The sequence below is a fragment of the Zophobas morio genome, unplaced genomic scaffold (genome assembly GCF_036711695.1).
Source record: "Zophobas morio isolate AGI-343-1 ecotype UQ-CSIRO unplaced genomic scaffold, CSIRO_AGI_Zmor_V1 ptg000030l, whole genome shotgun sequence".
NCBI classification, from domain to species: Eukaryota; Metazoa; Arthropoda; class Insecta; order Coleoptera; family Tenebrionidae; genus Zophobas; species Zophobas morio.
In genome coordinates, this window is record NW_026972135.1 from 13,286,305 (window position 1) to 13,310,404 (window position 24,100).

Genomic DNA, 24,100 nt, shown 5'->3' on the forward strand with positions numbered 1-24,100 from the left:
TTAAGTATATAGGTATTTTTATGGTATTGATGTTTTGATGTTTAAATATGCCGTATTTTTTTCGTTTTTAGTATCTATATACATTATGTTCGATACAGCTTTCTCTTAAATATGACCCTGTTTTTATACACGACCGATCACCATTCTTATGGGCCCGAGCCGCATGGATTATATTTTCCGACCATAAACTAGGGTAGTAAATATTATTATTGAGTCCATCGGGCAACTGCAATACTCCTACCTACCCTATCTTTTATTAGAACCGATTCAGACGGCAAAGTTGTGTCAGACAATTACTTATATTAATTATTGCCTCTTCACGTAAGAAAACAATTCGCTGAATTAAATCAAGATAAACCAGTTTGGGCTGTTGTTTGTGTTTTATCATGTAGGAATAAATATATTTTTTCTTATTGGAATTGTTGAGCGGAAAAAAAATCATAAACATCAGCACACACATCATTTTATAAAACATGTTAACCCTCACTTTCATCAAATTTTGGAGCATATCTAACACGTACATTACTAGCAGTAGAGGCGGATCTATAGGGATGCTTGTGATGCTGGAGCATCAGGCCTCCGAAGGTAAATGTAAAAAAAATAAATTTTGTTTCTAATTTGGTTCTTACAAAAATACAATTTCGTCTTCGGCTGACCATTTGCAAATCTGGTCACTTCCGCCCTTTCCGTTAATTTATGGGAGCCACCTACATCTGGGATACCATAAAGAGTTCCCGGTGCAGATGGGGGCCGTGTTTACAAAACGTTTTGTTTTCATCATTCTTTTCTGTTCGTTCAGTAAGTTTAAAAGTGTACTGCTCTGCGAATATTACAGTTTGTTCAAAAATTAAAAATTCCATAATTCAGTTTGCGTAGAATTATACTTATATTATCATTTTTGGAATCAACAGTGTTTAAGGTATTTAGATAACTATTTTCGTTTTGTTAAATATTAATAATACAACTTATTCATTAGGTATTTGATTAAATAAAATGTCTGAGCGCAAACATCTCAGTAGAAGCCAAAAGAGGAAACTTGAGCTTCAACATGAACAGGAACTAGCAAAATGTCGAAAAGTCAGAAGTTTTTTTTACACCACAACCTTGTCCTGATGCGAGTTGTGGCCGTTATTAAATTTTTAAGTGAAAGAGGATTGTCATTTAAAGGACATGATGAAAAATGGGGTTCATCACATAATGGAGATTTTATGGGACTTATGGAACTTATTGCGGAATTTGATCCTTTTTTGAAACAACATGTAGTAAAATGCCAAACCGAACAACTAGTTGCAAGTTACTTGTCTAAAACGGTTTATGAAGAGATAATCGACATAATGGCAACTCAAGTAAGAAAAAAAAATTATTGAGGACATAAGCGATGCAGATACACAATATTATTCAATCATTGTGGATTCTACTTCAGATTTGTCACATACGGACCAAAGGGAAATTATTTTGAGATACACTTCCCAAGGAAAAGTTTTTGAAAGATTTTTATCATTTATACCAATTGACAGTCACACAGGAAAGAATTTATTTAATACAATACATTTATTTTTAGAAGAAAATGGTCTTTCAATGAAAAAATGTCGAGGGCAGTCTAATGACAATGCTGCGAATATGAGTGGAAAATATAATGGACTTCAAGCACGTGTTAAGGAAATTAACAAGCTCGTGGATTATGTACCATGTGCAACTCACTCTTTAAATTTGGTAGGAGTCGAAGCTGCAAGTGTCGTACCCGATGTAATCAGCTACTTTGGGGTTGTACAACAACTGTACGTGTTTTTTTCACCTCACCGGTAGAATTTTTTAAATCAACATGCAAAACTGACACTTTCAGTTAAAGGTTTAAGTCAAACTAGATGGTCTAGTCAATACAACGCTGTTCACGCGTTAAAAACAAGTTATAGCTTAATTGTAACCATATTAGAAACTGTTATTAATGATAATTTAGAAAAAATGACTGCAAGATGGAAGCGAAAAAATATTAGGTAAACTGTACAAACTCGAAATCGCTATATTGACTGTCGTCTGGGAAGTACTTCTTGAAAAGATTAACAAAGTCAGTAAAAAGTTACAAGAACCTGGATTAGATTTGTGCGAAGGCCTTGCACTAATAACATCTTCAGAAATATTTATCAAATCTCTTAGAGAAAAATCTAATGAGAAATTAATTAACTATGAATTGCGAGCGAAGGGGTTTAGCAGTAAAGTGGAAGAAAATTATAGTAATGCAAAGAATAGGATTAAAATTTATAAATATTCGGACGGCACAACAGGGACTAGTCCACTACAAGGTCGTGAGAAATTTCTCGAACTTACCAGAAGAAAAGATGTATATTATGAATTAGGGAAGAAATTCAAATTCTTAACGGACCTTACAAACAAACATGTAGCACATATTGACGAAGACAGCGTTGACTGTGTTTTACAGTGTTACAATGAGGACATCGAATTAAGATTGAAGAATGAATGTTTACAGTTTAAGGAATATTTAAAAATTTCTGCTGACTTAGCTCAGAAACGTACTGTAACATATTCAGATATACTCGACTGCATTTTAAAAAAAAATCTCATTGACATTTTCCCGAATCTGTACATAGTAGTTAGGATCTTCTTGGCACTGCCAGTGACCAGTTGTGAAGCTGAAAGAGCTTTTTCTAAATTGAATTTTATTAAAAATAAATATAGATCGACAATGAAAAACGAAAGACTAAGTTCTTTGTCGATTCTTGCAATTGAGAATGACATCACAAGGTCAATTACGTATGACAGCGCCATACGAACGTATGCTGACATCAAGTGCAGAAAGAAAATTGTTATATAATTTGTTTCTGTTTGTTTATTATATTTTATTTTTGTATTTTTTGTTATTGTTTTTTTATATTAAAGTATTAAAAATGTGTAAATTAAATGCTTCGAACAAATTTCTATTCATAAATGGGGCCCCAATTAAATAATAGCATCAGGCCCCCAACAGTCTAGATCCGCCTCTGCTGGCAGTGCCCTTTGTTTTATTTACATTTTCATTCGAGTTAAGAAAAATGTACTTTTCCAAACTCACATTAGTCTTGAATAATAATTAAATAATTCATTACCAAAGTGTACAAAATAATAATAAAGCCATCTTATTCTTCAGTTGTAGACCAAGACGATTATTAGAAATATATAGTACAAATATCGGAGAAAACAGTATTAAATAACGGCCAAAATGTTTAATTGTTATTGTTGCTTCGTACTAAATTAAATAATTCATCTTCGGAGGTGCTAGCCCCGTCCACCCACTCTCTTTTTTCTTTGAGGGCATCATTTGCCAAAATCATTGTTATCTTAGCAGGTATTAGAAGAAGAAATCAGAAAGTAAGTCGGGGGTATTCACGCATTAGGTGCGTGCAGTGTAACGTGCATATGACGTATTGAAGAGTTAATCCGCCATTTTTCAGACACCCGGTATATTAGGGATATTATGTAGATGCTAACCAAAATTTGTTAAATAATCCCTATCAACAATTTGATGACATCAAAGAATTATATTTTAAAATGTTTAAATTTTCTATGAATCCGCTTTGATTTTTTTCCTTAAACGGCCAAATTCTCTCTTTCACAAAAAATTAACAGTATACCGCTAACTCAGGATATAAACGTCCGTGTCCATGCGATTAATAAGGCGTCAGCATGCGGACCAGCCAGCGGTCGTACGTTGGATGCCAAACTTGGCTGTTTTTTTTTTCTCTTTTTTTCCGGCACTGTGTTTTATGTATCTTTATAACGTCATAACAATTTTTTTATTGATGAAATTAAGAATGAAGGACCCCGTTTTCGAAAAAAGGTGAGAATACGTACGTCTTTATTTAATAAGAATAATAATAATAATAATTATAAGGGAGTGTTATTTATGCCGCCGATTTTTACTTTATAGAAGTTGTATTTTTTTAGTCGACAGGTTTTGCTAATGTCGTTAACTTATATTCCTATCCCAGAGTACTAAATGACACAGCAAACTATTTAATTTTGTACCACTATTACTGTTACTATTGTTAATTGTGATTAATAAGTTTAGTAGTAGTTGTTATTTATTTATATTTATTATTCTGTAACGGGACTAGGAATAAATCATATCATTAAAACCTCCATTCGGAAAGAAACAATTCAGCTGAACACACGAAAACTCGATTAAAGGAGATACTTAAAAAGAGCTTAATAAAACAAAAACAATTTTCTTAATTAGCGAATCTCCATTATCAACATCCAGTACTGAAGATAGTCCAAACTTTTGCACCTGTATCGTTTGCGACAAGATTGGATGTTCGAGTGTTATAAGCTTATAAGGATAAGAACTGGGGACATTTCCGACAAACTTCAACAAATGGCACTAATTCCCAACCCGTATTAATCTGACTAGATTTTACACATGTGGCATTTAGAACTAGAAATATATCTCTGTCTTTCTTATTTTCCGGCATTTTTGCCGCCAGATATTTTTTGTTGCTATTATGGCGATCTTGCTTACTTGTCGTTAGACTGCAATTTTTTTTACAATGTCCACATGAATACGAAATTACCATTCTCCTGTTATCCTTGTTTAGCACATAGGTTAAGTTTCTGACACATCAAGTTATTTTAACCCATATAATTTACATACAAAAGCATTTCTAATTTGATTGTAAACGAGTTATCGTAACTTTTAACCTATATATCTTTGATAGACCGAACTCTCATTTAACCTTCCCCTCCACAAATTTGGTGATCTTTGCAGCGACTTTTGCAGTTTTACTCATTCAATTATAACGAAAAAATCGTAAATATATCTGTTATCATAGTTTTAACTGTTTGTAGAAAACAATACACTCTCAGTAAGTATAAAATTCTAAGGGCACGAATTTGAGAAAATGTTTTGAATTTATTCGATTTCAATAAGACCAAAGTACTTTTGCCTTCAAGTGATGTTATTCTGGAGTGATAAGCTATCATTACCAGTGTCACATATTATCTTTAAATGCAAAAACTGTCCTCCTTTTTTTAAACGATGGACTTCGACAACTGGTTGTTGATTTTCTGGAATACTGAACTTAACATATAGTGAAAATTCCCACGGTATGCTATAGCAGAAAGAAAATCCTTACAACACAACTAGCAAACTGACTGAACAAACATATGACTTGTCGGTTTGTTGAAATAAAAAGGTAATTTAAAATACATTTATGAAACCCACTCTATTATAAATTTAAAAAAAAATAAAAATCTTTAGTGTCATAGCTTCGTACAAGTAAAACGTTTAATTGAGCAAACAATCTGCATCCCCTCCGTTGCTATTACTTTTGCTTTTTTTCGATTACAATTTTATAACCATTTTTGGGTTTTGCTACAACGTGTATGAACAAATCCATATCTTGTATGGATTTGTAATTCGAAGATTTTATCCTGTAAGACCTCAAGAATGTAGACAGTATTATTTTCATTGACAGCAACCCGTACTTATAACCTGCAAGCCAGTTCACAATTAAAATAATGCTTGATTTAGCATCAAGTCTCCGACGTTACCTATACAATTTCTAACACCATAACTAAATGGAATATACGAGCAAACCGGCCGCTTTTCAGCCTCTTCTGGCAAAAACCTATCAGGATCAAATTTTTCTGGATTAGGCCAAAATTCTGGTCGTCGGTGTACCATAGCGATGGGAATGATAACTCTGGCATCTTTGGGAAAAACGTATGGACCTGGAAACAAAGTTTTCTATATTCTGTAGCAAAATAATGCAGCTAACCTAAGTGAACATTTTCATCTACAGATCTCATAACGAAAGGTATGGGTGGGAGTAATCTCATCGTTTCTTTGATGACTCTTTCCAAATATTGCATTTGGTTCACGTCTTCTAAAGAAGGATCTCTGTCACTATCACCAAATATGGAAATCAGTTCTTCCTCGATTTTTTTCTGCGATACAAATGTAAAACAACGTCAGAATACAGAACAAGTTAGTACCTGCACGTCTGGATACATTCCGAGTACTAATAAAGTAGAACTGAGTACAACGGCGGATGTTTCTGTTCCAACGAAGAACATAATCTGGCTTTCTTCAAGTACGTAGTCGTGCGGTACTTCTTGTTTGTGATTTAAGTCTATCAAATGAGTCAAGAAACGTTTCTTTGTTGATACGTCTTCTAGAAAATAAATAAATACAAAAAATATTTTTTCTTGTTTGTCAGTTTTTACCATCATCGTTATCTTGGGTAGTTTTAGGCACTTCCATTAAATCAATCATCTGAAAAACCATTCTAACGAATTAAAAATTTCATATAATTTGCTACCTTTTGCATGCAAGAGCAGTTTTGTTTCCAGAGCTTGTTCAATTCTTTCTTCAAGGGAGACAAGTTCCAGAAAATATCAAAATGTAGAAGTGGATGGAAAAAACGTTTCATGAGTATTTCTTCAATTCTTTAACACTTAAGATTAGCCTAATATGTTACATAAATCGTGCTTTACCTGAAAACTCCTGATAAATATTGTTGCGTCTTGATTATAGACGGACTTACATCCGCTAATGTTTCTAAAACGATAGTCATTTCAATAAAATTGTTTTTTTCGAGGGATAAAATTACCACAGCCGGCGTCAAGCGTACATTCCCAAACAGATGGGTAAATATCATCAGTTTCTTTTCCACAACCGTCTTTAAATTTTTCTGTAAACACTTTAGCGTGTTTAGAGAAAATGTCAACGAAACTGTTGATAAGCGTAATATTAAACGTAGGATTAATATTTTTTCGATTTTTTTTCCACAGTTTAACTAAAATCAAATTTTAATGGAACAATTGCACGTACTTAATTTACCAACCAGGGGCCGCTGCTAATGCTCTTTGGAAATAACCGGTCATTAAATGGTAAAAGTTGCCTTTGTCCAAGAAACGTGTCAACAACAATTTTAAATATTCCGGTTCTGTTGTGCTTACATACAGCTCCGGACCCAACCACACTTTCAAAGTAGAAGGGTAATCGGTGAAGAGATTTTTTAAGAATTTATGAACTCCTGAAATATTTTGTCATAACAACAGTTAAGATAAATTTTATTTTTGGAACTTACCGTGAGGCCCTTCTGAAACTAAGTGAAAACTTCCCAATAAAGGTAATGCGAATGGTCCTGGTATTTTCGAAGCATAATAATAAAGCCATCTTCTCCTCCAGTTGTAAATTAAAACGCCTGCTGAAAATAGTACCAGTATCGGAGCAAAAAGTTTTACGTTATCGTAAAATAACGACTCAAAGGTTTCCATTGTAATTATTATTTTGTACTGATGATAAACAATGTAAGCAGAGTGATTTGTAACAACAAGTTGCGACAAATTTGTGACGCACCGCGAAGCACTTGATGGAGCTGCGTGGAGATTCTGAGTACTACTAACTAGTGCGTAAGTAACTGATCGTTTCTTGCGTTAAAGAAAAACATGTTCAGGACAAGGCGATGCGGGAGAAATTTGTAATGATGTGAGAATGAATGTAGAGTAGTTCGCTTCGAAAATTAGTATATTTGAGTGACATTAAAGAACAACTAGAAAGATGTACTTAGATAATTTGCATTATATAATATTATAACGAGAGGGAATATTGATCTAATAAATAAATATATGTGGTATCTTTTACTTAAAAAGTCACTTATATTCCAAATACTTGCAATACAATATTTTATTTTCAAATGGTTATAAGTTGGTTTGCGTTGAAATATTGTGTCGTCTATCCTATAAAATCTATTTGTATACTTATATTTTTGCATACAATGAATATTTGCACACGTCGATTTATGGAAAAAATGATGTTTTTAAATTTCTGAAACATCATAATTCAAACATTGTTGATGAGAATAGTACGTACCTATCAGTTTTTAAATGGAATTTTCTGTTTGTATGTCTCATTTATTATTTTATTCCTCCTGGTTTTATTTTCTATTTTTCTTAAGAAGCCCCATGTTTCGCTACAGACATTAAAGATGGTCTTGCTACTTTTTCTAATATTTCTATTTTTAGTACCTCCAATTTAAAAATTCTTGGGAGCATTCTTATACCTTGGATTTTCAAAAATGGGTAAGTATCACTTCGTCGTTGGCTGCACGAATCAGATTTGAATAATAATCTCACCAAAATTAAAAGTGAAAAATCAAGATTTACACCCAGCCTAAGCTTTCATTAATCTCGAGTCATCCGATGATCAAGATCATTTAATTAAGTGACTATGACAGTGAAGATTGGTAAATATGGGTCTTTTGTGTCCGTTATATTTTATTAAATATTTTGTGGTTTAACTTTCAGTCAGGTTTATAATAAATAATACCAATGATTCAACAAATTTACAACACCAAAAAAACTCACGTGTCGTGTATCTTATTTAGTCAAAATGTATGAGAAAAAAACATTTAAAAAAAATCTGAAGCCGACTTGTTAGCCTTCAACAACGCCACCGTAAACCAGACCATCATTAGTGGAATATATACTAAACAAATTTTATGACAAAATTAGGAGTTATTTTGTTGACAATGCCGGACTGGCTTTCGCCTCGGCCCGGCCTTTAGGATTCTAGTACACCATGCCGCATATCTTCAGAATTTCTGTGGAATGAGACATTCTGTCCCAAGGTTGTATTCACTAAAAATATTTAAATATGCATATTTAAATATTTTTTTGCATGTGTTGCATATTTTAAAATTTTGACGCATTTTTTGGGATAATTGGTGAGAATCTTAATTTTAATAGTTGGTTATTGCCAGAATGCAGGTAAATTGTACTGGTTTTTCTAAGACCTCGTTTTTCATGAATGTATTTAACGAGGGGTTGGAGAGAAGAGATGGAAAATCTAGAATGGATTTGTAAGTTTTTCATTTTTCGATTTCCGAATTCATTCATCTTGGCAACAGAGCAGTGACATTACCAATAATTAAAAAAATGTCTTCCAAACTAACACTATACTGTAAAAGGACCATTCTAGACGAAAACAACTGTAGATAAATGTTATACCGAAACTGTTGCTAAAATTAAGACACGTTTGCAAAATAACTTTTTTAGACGACTATTTACGAAACAGACACTTTCAACACTACAATTTATGCATGAAAGTTCCGAATATCATATTAGTTACTCCTGTTTTTTATCATATTAATTATTTTTTATCATATTTAATTTTTTAGCGCCTTCGACACGCCTTAGCAATGTATGTGCTTAAAGGTTTATTTCAAAAAATCAAGACAAATTTGACATTTCTCTGACAGTATTTTATGCCACGGTGTAAATGAGTGATAGTGACGAGGAATAACTTGTACTCCACCTGCAGTATTGGAGGCGGCAAAAGAAGCTACCTTCTTGTTTTGAAAGTTGCAGCATGCCCTAATTTAAATTTGTTAATAATTTTAATTTTCAGTCTTTCTTTCATATTTTTTATTGTGCTACAGTCGTCTAAAAAACAGTGTTCGTAATGCGTTCGGAATTAACAAATATCTGAGCTTGTGTTTATTAGATCTACTCGTGTTTCGCTCCGCTCCGTACTCATATATCTACACTCACCGGCAAAAAAAGCGAATCACCCAAAGTTTGTATTGAAAATGGTTCCTTTTTTAAACGTTTGGATACAGTCAATATCAGTTTTGAAAAAATCACACAAAATATACTAACACTAGGTTTTTGCTTCTTTTTTGTACATGATATGAACCTCAAATCTGAAGATGATAAGTTTTCTCCAACAATGAGATTTGCAGTTGTGACGTTTAGAGGGCATTAACAGACGGTTTGTCATTGTGATTTGATGAAAACTGTGTTTTTGTCAATTAACATGAGTATTGTGGCCATTAATGCAGCACGAGCAATTGCTCTTATTCAGGATGGTCGAAGTTAACGGTACGTTGCCAATACGTTAGGGGTATCACAAGTGAGCATTCACAGAACTGTACGACGGTTTAATGAGACTGAATCATACAGCCGAAGACCTGATTCGGGTCGTCCAAAGAAAACATCGGCTCGGGATGACCGTTTTTTAACGCTGACCGTGTTCCGTAATAGGGATACGACCGCAGTTGAGGCCAGAAATCAACTTGAAGAAACACGAGGAGTTAGTGTAAGTGAAAGAACTGTAAGAAAAAGGTTAACTGCAGCTGAATTGAGGGCCCGTAGACCTGCAAGTGGCCCAGAACTTCTCCCACGACACAGAGTAGCCCGACTTGCATTTGTTCGAGAACACGTTAATTCGGATCTTGCCCAATGGGGCCAAGTACTCTTTACAGATGAGTCGCGTTTTTGTCTACGTTCTCCTGACGGCCGTCAAAGAGTATGGCGAAGAAGAGGCGAAAGGTAGGCTCAGTGCAATATTGTTTCCAGACTAAGTTTTCATGGAGGTTCAGTGATGGTCTGGGCAGGAATTTCTGCCGAAGCTCGCACGGAACTTGTAGTGGTGGATAGAGGCACAATGAATGCTGATCGATATGTAGCAAATATTCTTCAAGAGCATGTCGTACCTTTTGTTCCTTTTATTGGCGATAATTTTATTCTAATGCATGATAATGCTAGACCACATATCGCTAGAGTTGTACAAACCTACCTCGACGAATTTGGGATTTCAAGTATGGAATGACCAGCACGCAGTCCCGACCTGAATCCAATTGAGCATGTGTGGGACATGTTAGGTAGACGTATCAGAGCACGTGTGCCGGCCGTACAACACATAAGAGATCTTGCAAATGCGCTAGTTGAAGAATTTGACCAATTAGCCCAGGCTGAGATTAGACACCTCATAGAAGGCATGGGAAGACGTATGGCAACCGTAATGCAAGCTGCAACCGTTAATAATGATATGTTAAGTAGTCTTTTGTTGGTTTAATGTAATGGATTTTCTGGTATTTTTTAATAAACTCGTAATTGTTGCAACTTCAGCAAAGGTCCCGTTACCTTCTCATCTCCTTTGTCCTAGATAAACTAATTTGTCTTATAAATGTGACGCACACCAGAATTTATTGAAGATTTCTACAAAAATACTAATGATTCGATTTTTTTGCCGGTGAGTGTATTATAAGCACTAGCTTGATATTTGTTACTTTCCACACTAGTTACGAAATATACTATTAAATATAGTAAGAATCAGGAAGCAATGCGTACACGTCGTGGATGCCGTCGATCGTTTACCAACACTAAATCAAAAATACGCGCCTCAATACGGATCAAAATCGATCGATTTTGTTGACATTATATTGGCACGAATAATAGCGAAATATATGCTACAGTTTTATCGGTTTCACAAGTGTCATTGGTGTCAGTTTGGTTAAGTTGTCGTGTAATCCTATCAGTTCGTTTTAGAACTATAACAGTTCTTTTCAGAACTCCAACTCAACTGTCGTGTACCCGTGGTACGTGTCGCTTGCTTGAACGTAAATATTGCACCATGCCGTGGTACAGCAAATAAAAACCGGAGGTGTACATTCTCTCAAGAAAAAGGGACCCCGAAAAAAGTCGATGTGTGATATTAGCAATTCGGAGCAGTATGCTATTCGAGAATGTTTATATGGAATGGTCGGAAAAAGTATGACTTTGATGCAGCCTCGTAGCTACGGGGGGGCAAGATGGGACTGAGCCCCCCCTAGAAGTTATGGTTGCCCCCCCTGGAAGACTTATACATTATAAATTTCAAATTAGTAATAAAATTTGAATATAATGCCGATTACCGAAGCATACTTACTAGCCCCACCCGCCTGCCCTTTATTTTCTTACAGAGTATGTTATTTGGCAATATCACCCTAACGTTGATGTTGACGTTGTTGACCGTATAAAAAAATGAACTCTCATATCACATTTTATTCCATAGCCTAGTACCAAGCCGACATGTTTGTTGACAGTTTTCAAACCGATTCATTTGTATGATAAACGTGGTAGACGCATGACGTCGTATAGAGTCCATGACGTGTACGCGTTGCTTCCTGATTCTTACTATAGTCCTAATTAAATCAGAACTTAAGCTTCACAAATAACAACTACGAATTAATTGGTGTCACATTAACAAAATTAGAAAAACAAAAAGTACCCCTAAGTGAATCCGTACAGTTAAGAAAAAAATTAAAAAATATATCAATAAAGCACAAGGTCCTATTGCTCAAACAGTTTCAAAAAACTGAACGGAGTCCTTAGTAAAAATGGGGGTTTTATTAGACTAACTAATGTGTCATCCCTTACTGAAATATGCACCAATAACATTCTGTCGATGGTAGAGCGTGGTTTTTCAGTGTATAAATATAATAATTATGTTAAGTGATCGAAGACATTCATTTAAAATGGAAAATCTAGAAAAACATGTTATAATAAATGCAAGTAATAATTTTTTCAAGAGAGTAACTAGTTTGTCAGTAAAATAGCTAGTTAATGGAGTAATAAATACATCGACATACGTAGTTTTCATTTGTAAATGTGTACTTTAAGTCCAAATATGTATTGTCTAAGTTATAAATGTTGTAAGAAATAGAAATAAAATATTAATGTGTAAGCTGGATATAATTCCGAGCTGTAGTCAATATTTTCGTTTGTAGGTAATTTAACCGGTTGCGAGGAAAGTTTTGTATGCATCTCTGGAATAAACTTTCTTAATCCCTCACTTACTGTCTCACGATGAAAATGGCAGTTGATGCATAAATAGCTATTATAACACAATTTTTTTTAATTTAGAGACACAAACAAAATAAAGATGTGTTTATAACACCATGGGAAAAATGTCTTTTATCTCGACAGTAACAGCTAATTATTATTGGGGTTAAATTACAAAATAATGTTAGAGTTTGTTGCTCACTGTACTTGATCACAGTATTTTGTTCTTGTAAAGAATGCGTGGTAGTTCACGGTTAACGTGTATATTATATTTTGTTTACGTCTTACTGTTTTAATGCGTCTGCATATTTTATGTAGAACCGGTCTTAATGATGTTCATTTTAGAATTACGAATTACTGCTACTAACATGCGTGAAATTAAGTGGAACATCCTTGGAAACCGAAACAGACTGTGTTGGATATCTAAACTGATCACGTCAGAAAAATTCAGTTTTGAGCTTGATGCCAGAGGGCAGTTGCATTATCCCCAAAAAATTGTTTTCGCTGTTGAGTTTATTTTCAAAATTTTCAGTATAGTTGACGGACGGTATAAATAATGACCAGTATAATAAGAGAAAGATTTGATTTAAATTTCTTTTAACCAATGTCCATTTATAACATTGTTTAGTGCGTCGGATTCAGTACATCTGCAGAATGCTTGATACGCTCTACTAAAGATAAATGTTTGTTATTTTAAGAAAAAGTTATCAACATTTTGGAAAGGTTAAATAAACATGCAGTTCAATGTCTAGTAAACTCGTAAGGAAAATTACTGGCTCATGCTGCACCGTTGAATTTGCTGAACGACGTGGTTTTCAAAGTAATCAGTTTGGTAAATAGTGTTCATTAAATTTATTCTGCTGTAACGCTTTTGCCGATGAGCGAAATTTAAAAAATTTGTTTTCCAAAAATAAAATTTTGGTCTAATAACATTGTTTATTTTTGCTTATACTTACGAAACTTATTACCACCTGAAAATGTGACGTCACAATTTATATTTTTTTCTTAATCCTCCCTCGCTTTTTAATCTCAATTGTTTTGTCAATATTTTAAATCTAGTTGGAGTCCATTTTGAAGTCCCCAGTCTAAAATCGATGAACTGTTTACACTTAAGGGGCGTCTAGACGCCAGTTTTAGCAATTGATCAAAGGCCGGATTAAAGGTCCGTGAGGCGCTGTCCCCTGGTGGTGAGTCACTGAAAACATTGGTAAACATCGTCGAACTGTTATGCAGATCTCTACTTCGTACCGTCCGGAAATAAGTTTCACTACATTTTGCGTATTGCTCAAGTTGTCCGTAGTGCTTGTGTGTACTGCGTGTGTACCCACAACTGCAAAAAAATGCAGCTACTTGCATCCTTCGGTATTAGTGATCCGTTTTGTTTCCATACTTAAATTATTGAAAATGATAACACATTTAAATGTGTTTTCGTGGGTGTCATCCTGCGTTTCTTTTTGCTATTAGTTTGTTAATAGAAAAAAAGAAATATTACACTGTTTTCATTGCTAGACAACACACAATTTTCTCCATTTTTCTTGCTTTCGGTTAATTATACTTTTTATGTAAAAATTTCAGATTTTTGTTTCGATGTTTGTTATTGAGCTTTTTTAGTATTAAAACTAGAATAAAAAAAAGTATCGAGCAGCGTGAGCTTAGTCACAATAATCGACGTAAAGTTTTTATTTTCATTATTCTTTCTATAATAATTTTTCTTTTTTTTTTAATTTTTTTCAATTTTCAGCTTTTAGATTTTTTCATTTTTTGTTTCTTCAATTTTGGGATTACAATTTTTCTAGTTTTCATTTCAAATGTACAACCAATAATTATAACTTTTGCAATTTTACGATCTTATCCTCTATTTTGTCATTTGCTAAAATTAGTCCTATCTTACCACGTACTATCTCCGCCCACCCGCCCTCTCTTTGCTTGGCTAGTATTTGCTAAGGTCAGACTGATTTTGGCAAATGACATACCTTGTAAGAAAATAGAGGATGAGGGGGCGGGGCTAGTATTTGATAAGATAAGAGACTGATTGTGACACTTCTGATATATTCGATCACTTTTCAACTATTTTCGAAAATTAGACGAAACATTTTCTTGTAGATTTCGATATCCAGAAGTTATTTTCGGCTTCGTTTCGTCGAAAATTCCTACCGTTTTTCGAGAATCGCTAACTGAAATATAATAATTTTCATAGTTTTGTCCAGGGAACAGGTTTTGTCAAGATAGCTCAGTAAATTTTTTTTCGATTTTTAGAAATAAATTAATTTTTTATAAATTCCGTACTGACAACTGTAGCATAAAATATAAATGTAAAATCGTACCATAAAATATATTTACTAAATTATTTGTTCTAATCTGTACTCAAAGTTTTGAGGTTTTGATAAAATGTTGAAATGTACATTGTAGTCCAGTTTAAACCCAAAGATGGCACTACCGCAAATTTTAAAATTTTTGAGATTTATAAGGTAACGCTGACTGAAAAAACACCAAAAACAAAAAAACAGATAGTGGAAAATTTCATTTTTGAAATAGTTGTCTAAAAATTGCGAAAAAATTCAGGGACGTAGATGTCGACATGCTGGTTTCAAAAATATAGCGTGTTGATGGTCACGAGACAACATTTTCTAATCAAAATCGGCATGAAACGCAAATTTTTGAAAATTTCTAAAAATTTCGATATTTCAACGGTCGATTCTGGAAAAACTGTTGCAGTTATCCAAAAAACGAGGCCGGAAGTGAGTTCTGGAGCTCGAAATCCACGAGAAAATGCATTTAGTTATGTTTGGAAAATGTCAAAAATGTAGATGTGAAATTCGAATTTTTCGAAAATTTCAAAAATTGCGTTCAATGGACGATTCTGGAGAAACAGTTTAAGTTATCGAAGAAATGAAGCCAAAAGTGACTTCTGTGGCCGAAAATTTACAAGAAAATGTATTTAATTAAATTTCGAAAATCGTCGAGAATGGGCCGAAATTTGCATAAGGGATACTTAATCCGAATACATAATGGGAAATTTCATTTTTGGAAAAGTCATCTAAAAATTCTGAAAAAATTCAGGGATATAGATCCCGACGTGTTGATTTCAAAAAGATAGCCTGTTTATGGTCACGAGGTAATATGTTTTTCGAATGTATCTATTATCCATTGTACCTTAAGAATACTTATTTCTGTTTAAAAAAATTAAGGTTTATTTTTTGAAGTTTGTTTTCAGCAGTGTATGGAATTGTTATTCAATTCCCTTTCAGATTTTTGGGAAATTCGCTGATCTGAATAAATCGCTAATCCCAACACACCTTTTCCGCAATACATTCGGATTATCGAGATTCTACTGTATTCTATATTAGTGAAGGTTATAGTTATTTATCTATTAAGGGCATAACTGGGGAGATTATGGCACGAGGGATGTTTAAAGCCCGACGAAGGAGGACTTTTAATTTCCCGAGGGCCACAGTCGACAATTATGCCCGTGGTATATAGGTACAACGTTTTATTCTATTTTAATGTCTAAAATATTTTTTACAAAACATTAAATATTTCCGGCAACATTGTGTGAATTGTGCCAATGCAAACTTTCATACATAGCGGGCTATTGTTTTGATGTTATTATGGATACCACATTGTTTATTTGTTAAATAATTCGATTTTCAAAATGCAAACTGAAGAAGCGAAAAACGTTTATTCAAAAAAAATTTTAGAAGAATTTTTCGGTCAGGGAATGATTTGACGAAATATTATTTTCCCACCTTTAATAAAAATGTTGAATATCGAAGCGTGTTTGGATAATTAATTAATATAAGTGAATAATAATCATTCATTGCACCATTTTTGCATTTGGGTGTTTACAAACAAGATTATGATCCTAAAATAGAATAAAACATATTTATTTTTGCTTCAAAGGCCGAGAAAGTTGTAATTAAATAATTTTGTTTTTTATTTTAAATATATTATCATATACAAAGCTCCTTTTTTATGGTGAAATAAAAGATATTTCATAATTAATGGAACGTACAGATGACAATCTCAATTTGTACCCATGCTATTGATTTTATATTGATTTTAACACAACGTAAAAGCGAGGTTGTACGAGATTATGTGAACATTACACTGTACATTTGTTTTTTTCAGAGTTGGTAAAAAAATAATAAGTTAATGTTGCCAATAAAAATGATGCACGCGTGTTAATAAAATTTTCATGGTTAACATATATTATTTATTATTTGATATTCAAAAAATTCTACATCTATACAACACCTTAAAACCTTACCAAAAAATCTAAAGTATCATATATCACACAGTATTTGTGAAACAGTTAATTGATAAAACACTTTTCACCACTTACATTGCAACTACTTTGTCTTTTTTTTCTATGGTTATTTTATAGCCATTCTTAGGTTTTGCCACAACATGTATGAAAAGATCTATATCTTGTATGGACTTGTAATTTGAAGATGTTATTCTGTACGACCTCAAAAATGTCGACAGAATTATTTTTATTGACAGCAACCCATATTTGTAAGCTGCAATCGAGTTAGACGAATAAAATGATTCATAAATCGTACCATCAAGTTCGCAACGTTACCTATACAATTTCTAGCACCGTAACTAAATGGTATGTAGGAGCAAACCGGTCGCTTTTCTGCCTCTTCCGGCAAGAATCTATCAGGATCAAATTTGTCTGGATCAGGCCAAAATTCTGGTCGTCGATGTACCACAGCGACAGGAACGATAAATCTGGTATCTTTTGGTAAAACGTATGGTCCTGGAAAGCAAAATTTTGTAGATACATTCTGTTCAAAAATAATCATTTAACTAACCTAAGCGAACGTTTTCATCTATATATCTCATAATGAAGGGCAAGGGTGGAAGTAATCTCATCGTTTCTTTGAGTACTCTATCCAAATATTGCATGTGGTTTACATCCTCCAAAGTAGGATCTCTATCACTGTCGCCAAATATAGCGTTCAGTTCTTCGTCGATTTTTTTCTATGATATAAATGTAAAACAATGTGAGAAAAAAAGAAAACAAGTTAGTACCTGTACATCTGGATACATTCCGAGTACTAATAAAATGGAACTGAGTACAGCAGCTGATATTTCTGTTCCAACGAAGAACATAATCTGACTTTCTTCAAGCACGTAGTCGTGTGGTACTTCTTGGTTGCGATCTAAATTCATCAAATGAGGCAAGAAACGTTTCTTTGTAGATGCATCTTCTAAAACGAAATGTTTACCAGAATCATCTTGACTACTTTTAGATACTTCCATCAAATCAATCATCTGAAAATCCATTTTAACGACTCAAATTTCAGATACCCAATTTCTTACCTTCTGCATGCAAGAACAATTTTGTTTCCAAAGTGTGTTTACTTCTTTCTTTAAAGGAGATAAGTTCCAGAAAATATCAAAGTGCAAAAGTGGATGGAAAAAGCGTTTCAACAGAATTTCTTCAATTCTTTAAAATTGAGGATTAGCTAGATGTGTTACACAAATCGTGTCTCACCTGGCAGTTACTCCCAGATACTGTTGCATATTAATTAAAGACGAATTTACATCGGCTAATGTTTCTAAAACGATAATAGTTAATTGTGTTAAATTATTTTTTCATTGGGTGTTTTATTACCACAGCCGGCTTCAAGCGTACATTTCCAGACAGATGGAAGTATGTCATCTGTTTCCTTTCCACAAGCGTCTTTAAACTTTTCAGTAAGTAATTTAGCGTGTTTAGCGAAAGTACCGACGAAACTGTTGATAAGAGTAATATTAAACGTAGGGTTAATATTTTTTCGATTTTGTTTCCACAATTTAACTAAAATCATATTTTAAGGGAAAAATTGCACGTACTTATGTCACTAACCAGGAGCTGCGGCGAGCGCTCTTTGAAAATACCCAGTCATTAAATGATAATAGTTTCCTTTGTCTAAGAAACGCGTCAACACTAATTTTATATATTCTGGTTCTGTCGTGCTGACATACAGCTCCGGTCCCAACCAGATTTTTACAATAGAAGGGTAATCAGTGAAAAGTTTTTTCAAAAACGTGTGAATTTCTGAAATACTTTGACGTACCTACTGTTGATAAAAAATTTCAAGTTTGAAACTTACCATAAGCTCCTCCTGTAATTAAGGAAACATTTCCCAATAAAGGCAGTGGAAATGGTCCTGGTATTTTTGAAGAATAATAATAAAGCCATCTTCTTCTCCAGTTGTAGATTAAGATGGCTATCATAAATAGTACAAATATCGGAGAAAATAGTGTTTGATTACTATAATATAATAAGGGCTCAAACGTTTCCATTTTCAATTGGATTAAAGTAAACAAGTTGTGATAATTTTACAATATTTGTGTACGAACTACTCACAGTACAGTCGAGGTACCATCTAGTATGTTAACAAATACTTGTTTTTATATCTTTCATACTGAATTAATTCAGTGGTTCTCAATATTTAGTTTTACGCGCCCTTTATTTTAGCTTCATTAAACATACGAGAATTTAAACTCGGTACTACTTCATCAAAAACCAGTGCCAGTCCTACTATAAATTCAAAAACGCAAAAAATTTCCGATCGGGTTAAATAATTTTTTGGAATGAATTATCTTCTAATTAATTATTTTCTTATTAAAGCACCACACAGCTTTGGAAAAAATTGGTTTTTCCAAAATCGGGTTCAGAGTGACTACCTCGAACATGAAATCAAAACTTTGTACTCATATTAGTCCGCGTCAACAGTTTGAGAACTGCAGTATTGATCAAACAGGTAAGGGACAAGGTCGCCTTAGACGATTTTTTCCAAAATTTATTATTTATTGATGAATTAGAGTACGCTAAAAAATGCTGAATATAAATTTCACGAAACATAACTAAAAAATATGTTTTCCTGAACTGTCAGGAAAGTCACTCCTACTTTGAATTTTGAAAGCTGACCATTATTTTATTATACGGGGTTAGTATAAAGTCCCGGAACGATTGAATAACTGTTTTATTTGAAAAACTTTTTTTGGAAATTTGGTGTGGATATATAGTTACACGTGGCGACTTGATTACAATATTTTTCCTTTTTCTATCGTTGTCGGTTTGACACACAAGGCCACCTACTTCTGGCTGTTTGTCAAATCGAGAGCGATAAAAAAAGGAAAAATGTTGTAATCAAGTCGCCATGTTAAAATATCCAAAGCAAACTTCAGACGATAAAAAGAAATAAATTTATTGCGGTTTAACATCACAGTAAATGTTGAAAATTCTCATCACTCTGTTCAAGGCACATGTTCACGCTCTTTTTAATTTCAAAAATGTTATGTAACATCCTTTCGTCAATACTTTGGACCCGTTGTTCAGTTGTTCAATTCTGCTCAAGTCGTCTCAAATTATCCTCAGATGAAGAGATTTCTCTTTGTTGATACTGCTAGTTCGAACAAATCTGTTGATTACATCTCTAATGTGAGCCTTTAACTATGTTTCTTGAATTATTAAATCACGGCATTTGGCCAGATATTCTTGCTTACAAGCGGTTACAGAATACACATACTCTTTGTTTACGAAGTCCCATTGCGATAACAACACATAACGATGAAAGTGTCTTGTTCAACAGAATAAACCATTTTCACAGTCTTCGCTTCCTTACACAAAAACAAAATTTTCGTACACAACCACCAAGAGTTCTGAAAATGACTGTTTTGTTGTTTTGAGCTTGGAACAACGAGAATTACTGTAATTCGCACTTGAAAGACATTAAAACAAAAAAAAAACAACGACTTAAATGACACGTTACAAATGACATTAAACATTAATGTGACAAGTGAGAACTGTCATAATGATGCATAATCACCAGTGTTGGGCGGTATCTAGATACTTGTATCTAAATAAAGTATCTAGATACATTTTTGGGTATCTAGTATTTGTATCTGTATCTAGATAAAATCGAATTTAAGCACAAAATATCGGTATCTAGATACAAAATTAATGGCGCAGATACAGATACATTTTTTTTATTTCACTTTTTTTTCAGTAGTTATTAGTTGAGCTATACTAGTAGTAATTTTTGATACTTCATGTTGGTGATTTTGGTCACATAAACAAAAATAGAGGTAAGAGGTCCACTAATAGTGTTCTGTCATGGAAATTTTCATATTTTAAATACCACAATTTCCTACATTGTAGCCTTCAGTACTTATACATCTTTAAATATAATTCTGAGGGATAATAAATCTAAGCCATGGTAAGATGGTATTTTAAAAACCATAAACCACAATTCACTATTCACTGCATTTTACGCTTATCAGGGCAATGCATTTTATCTGTGTACCTGAGCAACCCGGGTCCGGTAGGCCCGCTGGTTGTATTTGTATTATTAAATAAGAGTAATTTTAATAGTAAAAATATTTGTTTAAGGTATGTTATTATTTTTAGAAAATAATAATTGCCTGTTACACAATGATTAATTTTTTCAGTTAACACAAATTAGTTCTGTAATCGACTAATCGAATGTTCAATACATACATTTCTCTCGCATAAATCGAATATTTGTTACTGTTTTATACGTTTATTTTTCAAACAAATGCAGCATCTTTTTCTGTTGCCACATGTGTCATTTCTTCACTTTTTCATTGTTGGACCTAAGGCGAGGTGGGCTTGGCAGGTCCGTTTTGCCCTAGAATGTGCCGATTATGTTTAAGTGTAAATTTTGAGCAATAAAATTAATATTTTTAGAACCCTCGGTAGAATAATTTATCGTGATCTATTCTCAGAAATCGGGAAACGAGATTAAAATAAAATGAATTTCAACAAAAATCTGAAAATTTAAAGTTTCACTCTGGTGATTCCGGCCTGCCAGGCAGCCTTTGATCCTATAAGGGGTTTAAATACCTTTCTAAGAAATTGTACTTATTTTACCTTAAACGAAACCAGCAATTCTTCCTAAAATGTATATACCTGCCGCACCGGGATAGACGATTACCGGACATGGTCATAAAAACATCGTAAGCCGATATTGAAGAATAATAATTTATGACAACAGGTTGCCGACGACAGACCTTCAGCACAGAATAATCATTTCCCGTATTCTTTTGAAATATTAATTTTAATACTGGAGATAATTATTAGATATACTAAAATACAATTTGGACACTGAAGTATGGGAATAAAATAAAAAAAAATATTCTTTTTAAGCGTACGTAATAAATATTGCACAATTTGCGACACATCAAACAGCGAAGCGATGGCCTACTTGCAGGAAAAAAGAAAAGATTTTTAGTCTTGAATAACTATGCTACAGCAAAATGTTTATTTTTTAAATTTAATACCACAATCCCTTCTTCTGCACCTGTGAAACGGGTGTTTAGTAGAGGAAACTAAAGTCTGACACCAAGAAGAAATAGTTTAGGTCACAATACGTTCGAAATGTTGTTAATTTAAAAAAATTGATTAAACAATACATAAAATAATACATATTTTCAGTTATTCTATTCGCCAAAGCTTCAAAAAGTATCTGTTTTCTTGTATCTGTATCTAGATACATTTCGAAAAAATCGAAAACAATCTGTATCTAGATACTTTTATCTTCCATATATCTATATTTGTATCTAGATACTTTTAAAAGTATTTGTCCCCAACACTGATAATCACGGGCATAATTTCAGGGAAGCGGGATTTTTGAAATCCATGGCCAACTACGCGCTTAGAATCATTTATAAAAGCCCTGTATATTCATCTTATCTCCAGCCTAAAAACACCCAGGTAGGCTGCTTGCACTATCATAAATTCCATATTTACTTATATTATGCGTTTCATTGAACGTATTACTAGACTGGTCTGCCAAAGCACTTTTTTTGTTATTAGTCGAGTCAACCTTGTGGAATACCAGTTTTGATCGTGCAGATGTTTTTGGAATCTGAAGTAAAAAACAACATAACTTTGCATGCAGTATCAGATGGTTATCTAAAAATTCAGTGGATTCGTTCATAAGGTTTGAAGGGTGTTTATGAAAAGTAAAAATGTTATTCCAAGCTCAACAGTAAGGGGGAGAGTAAATAAGACTATTTTTTCAAATTTATAATAAAAACAGGTTTGATATTACAATAAAATAAATGTTGAAAATGTTGCCCATCTGCGTCAAGGCATTGTAAAACCCTCCTTCCAAAATTTCTGAAAACATTTTCTAACATAATGGCTTTGTTATTAATCTGCTGTTGTTCAATTCTCACAACTTGTCAAATTACAGGAACAAGGTGGCCAAGGAATTTCTGTATTTCGACTAATTATGCGGTCATCAAAGAAGTTTCTTAAGAAATTTAAGTTGTCTATTGTACAATGAATCATCTTGTTGAAAGAATCGGATCTGAAATTCATCATCGTGTAACTGGTTGACAAAGGGCTCTAAAATTTCATTTCGATATCTAGCAACATTTAAGTATACTTAATAAAAAATAATAATAGTTAAAACTGTTGCAGATAATTTTTTTATAGTTTACCTTGAAAGAATATTGGTCTAATTATACGTCTCTGAGTAACTGCTGCCCACACACCAATTTTTTGAGGCTGTAATGGTTCTTCAACAAATTCATGTGGGTTTTCATGACTTAAAATTCTCATATTTTGTGAGTTTATGTATCCATTGAGATGATACCATGCTTCATCACTAAAACTTATTTTTTGCACCAATTCTCTGTTGTTGTTCATATTCAAAAATCAATTGCAAAATCCTAATCTTCGTGGGGCATCCACTGGTAGGTAAAGCCGGATTTATAGTTATTCCGCATACGCAAACGGGCCCGGATGACGCAACGGAAGAAAATTCAGTTACCAGTTTCTGCATAGTCGATAGCAATATTTGTCCATCCATCATCAACTTTAGCCCCATTTCGGAAATATCTCTGAACCAGAAAGACGTTGTGTTCTAAACTGTAAGACATACCACCAAAAATACTACGTTTGCTCATTGGTTAATTGTGAAAAGAACAGATTTTGTTTAATTTGGAAAACAGAAAACACGTAAAAGTGAATTGAACAACGGGGCACAAACGTAAAATCGGATAAAGCGTATTAGCGTAAACAACTCTGTTTGTCAAAAATATCAAACCACTCTCAAATGTCAGTTATGGAATTAATCATCCACGCGCGTTTTTCGGTACGTTTCCTTCTACCAAAATGTCAAAGTTAATTTGATGAATTTTTTAAATGAGCACGAGTTATGTAAATATATAATTATATTCTGTATATTTTAAGACATTGACAAAATAATGATTCATTAATTCTAAAGGAATATTCCGCCAAGGAATTAAGATGTTTCTTTACTTATTCTGAACAAAGCCTAAGTATGGCCTGAAAGATTGATAGAGTTAATCGTGCAACAAATGATAATTCAAAATTATTTCCTCGAAATTTGACATTATTTTTCATGAAAACAAGCCCCTATATATTTTGCCAATGAACCAATAATATATAAGTATAGATTACTATATACTGTTTACATTAGGAATTAACAGAATTAAATCAAATAAA

General features: G+C 33.3%; 3 protein-coding genes across 4 annotated transcripts; all 3 read right to left on the bottom strand.

The window, feature by feature from the left end:
- Positions 1–5,197: 5,197 nt before the first annotated feature.
- LOC135138065 (cytochrome P450 4C1-like) lies at positions 5,198–7,413 on the bottom strand. 2 transcript variants are annotated; one of them, XM_064067912.1, is made up of 10 exons: positions 7,086–7,413; positions 6,840–7,031; positions 6,606–6,791; positions 6,490–6,553; positions 6,315–6,441; positions 6,220–6,268; positions 5,989–6,164; positions 5,772–5,940; positions 5,545–5,724; positions 5,198–5,485 (listed from the first exon to the last, which is right to left on the bottom strand). In XM_064067912.1, the coding sequence occupies exons 1-10, from the start codon at positions 7,273–7,275 to the stop codon at positions 5,316–5,318; spliced, it is 1,503 nt and encodes a 500-aa protein (XP_063923982.1). In that variant the 5' UTR covers positions 7,276–7,413; the 3' UTR covers positions 5,198–5,315. The 2 variants fall into 2 exon arrangements, with proteins under 2 accessions (XP_063923982.1, XP_063923983.1); XM_064067913.1 differs by having other exon boundaries at positions 5,989–6,167; positions 7,086–7,410.
- Positions 7,414–13,736: 6,323 nt separating this feature from the next.
- LOC135138606 (cytochrome P450 4g1-like) lies at positions 13,737–17,809 on the bottom strand. The gene is made up of 6 exons (XM_064068585.1): positions 17,641–17,809; positions 17,421–17,589; positions 17,186–17,365; positions 16,946–17,123; positions 16,871–16,878; positions 13,737–13,933 (listed from the first exon to the last, which is right to left on the bottom strand). Exons 1-6 carry the CDS (start codon positions 17,779–17,781, stop codon positions 13,737–13,739), a joined length of 873 nt encoding a protein of 290 aa, XP_063924655.1. The 5' UTR covers positions 17,782–17,809.
- Positions 17,810–18,102: 293 nt separating this feature from the next.
- Positions 18,103–18,983, bottom strand: LOC135138607 (cytochrome P450 4C1-like). The gene is made up of 5 exons (XM_064068586.1): positions 18,965–18,983; positions 18,708–18,824; positions 18,461–18,652; positions 18,227–18,412; positions 18,103–18,170 (listed from the first exon to the last, which is right to left on the bottom strand). The coding sequence occupies exons 1-5, from the start codon at positions 18,981–18,983 to the stop codon at positions 18,103–18,105; spliced, it is 582 nt and encodes a 193-aa protein (XP_063924656.1).
- Positions 18,984–24,100: the final 5,117 nt, after the last annotated feature.

Bases quoted from the DNA above. Each gene is read 5' to 3' on its own strand.
- LOC135138607 (XM_064068586.1), bottom strand. The intron at 18,653-18,707 runs GTAAGTTTCAAA...AAAGTATTTCAG, and splicing joins AATTACAGGAGGAGCTTATG to AAATTCACACGTTTTTGAAA. The intron at 18,171-18,226 runs GTAATAAAACAC...TTATCGTTTTAG, and splicing joins TACGCTTGAAGCCGGCTGTG to AAACATTAGCCGATGTAAAT.
- LOC135138606 (XM_064068585.1), bottom strand. From the start codon at position 17,781: ATGAATTTAGATCGCAACCAAGAAGTACCACACGACTACGTGCTTGAA. The intron at 17,590-17,640 runs GTACTAACTTGT...TTTATATCATAG, and splicing joins GAATGTATCCAGATGTACAG to AAAAAAATCGACGAAGAACT. The intron at 17,124-17,185 runs GTAACGTTGCGA...ACTCGATTGCAG, and splicing joins CGGTGCTAGAAATTGTATAG to CTTACAAATATGGGTTGCTG.
- LOC135138065 (XM_064067913.1), bottom strand. From the start codon at position 7,275: ATGGAAACCTTTGAGTCGTTATTTTACGATAACGTAAAACTTTTTGCT. The intron at 6,269-6,314 runs GTAGCAAATTAT...ATGGTTTTTCAG, and splicing joins ACTGCTCTTGCATGCAAAAG to ATGATTGATTTAATGGAAGT. The intron at 5,941-5,988 runs GTACTAACTTGT...TTTGTATCGCAG, and splicing joins GAATGTATCCAGACGTGCAG to AAAAAAATCGAGGAAGAACT.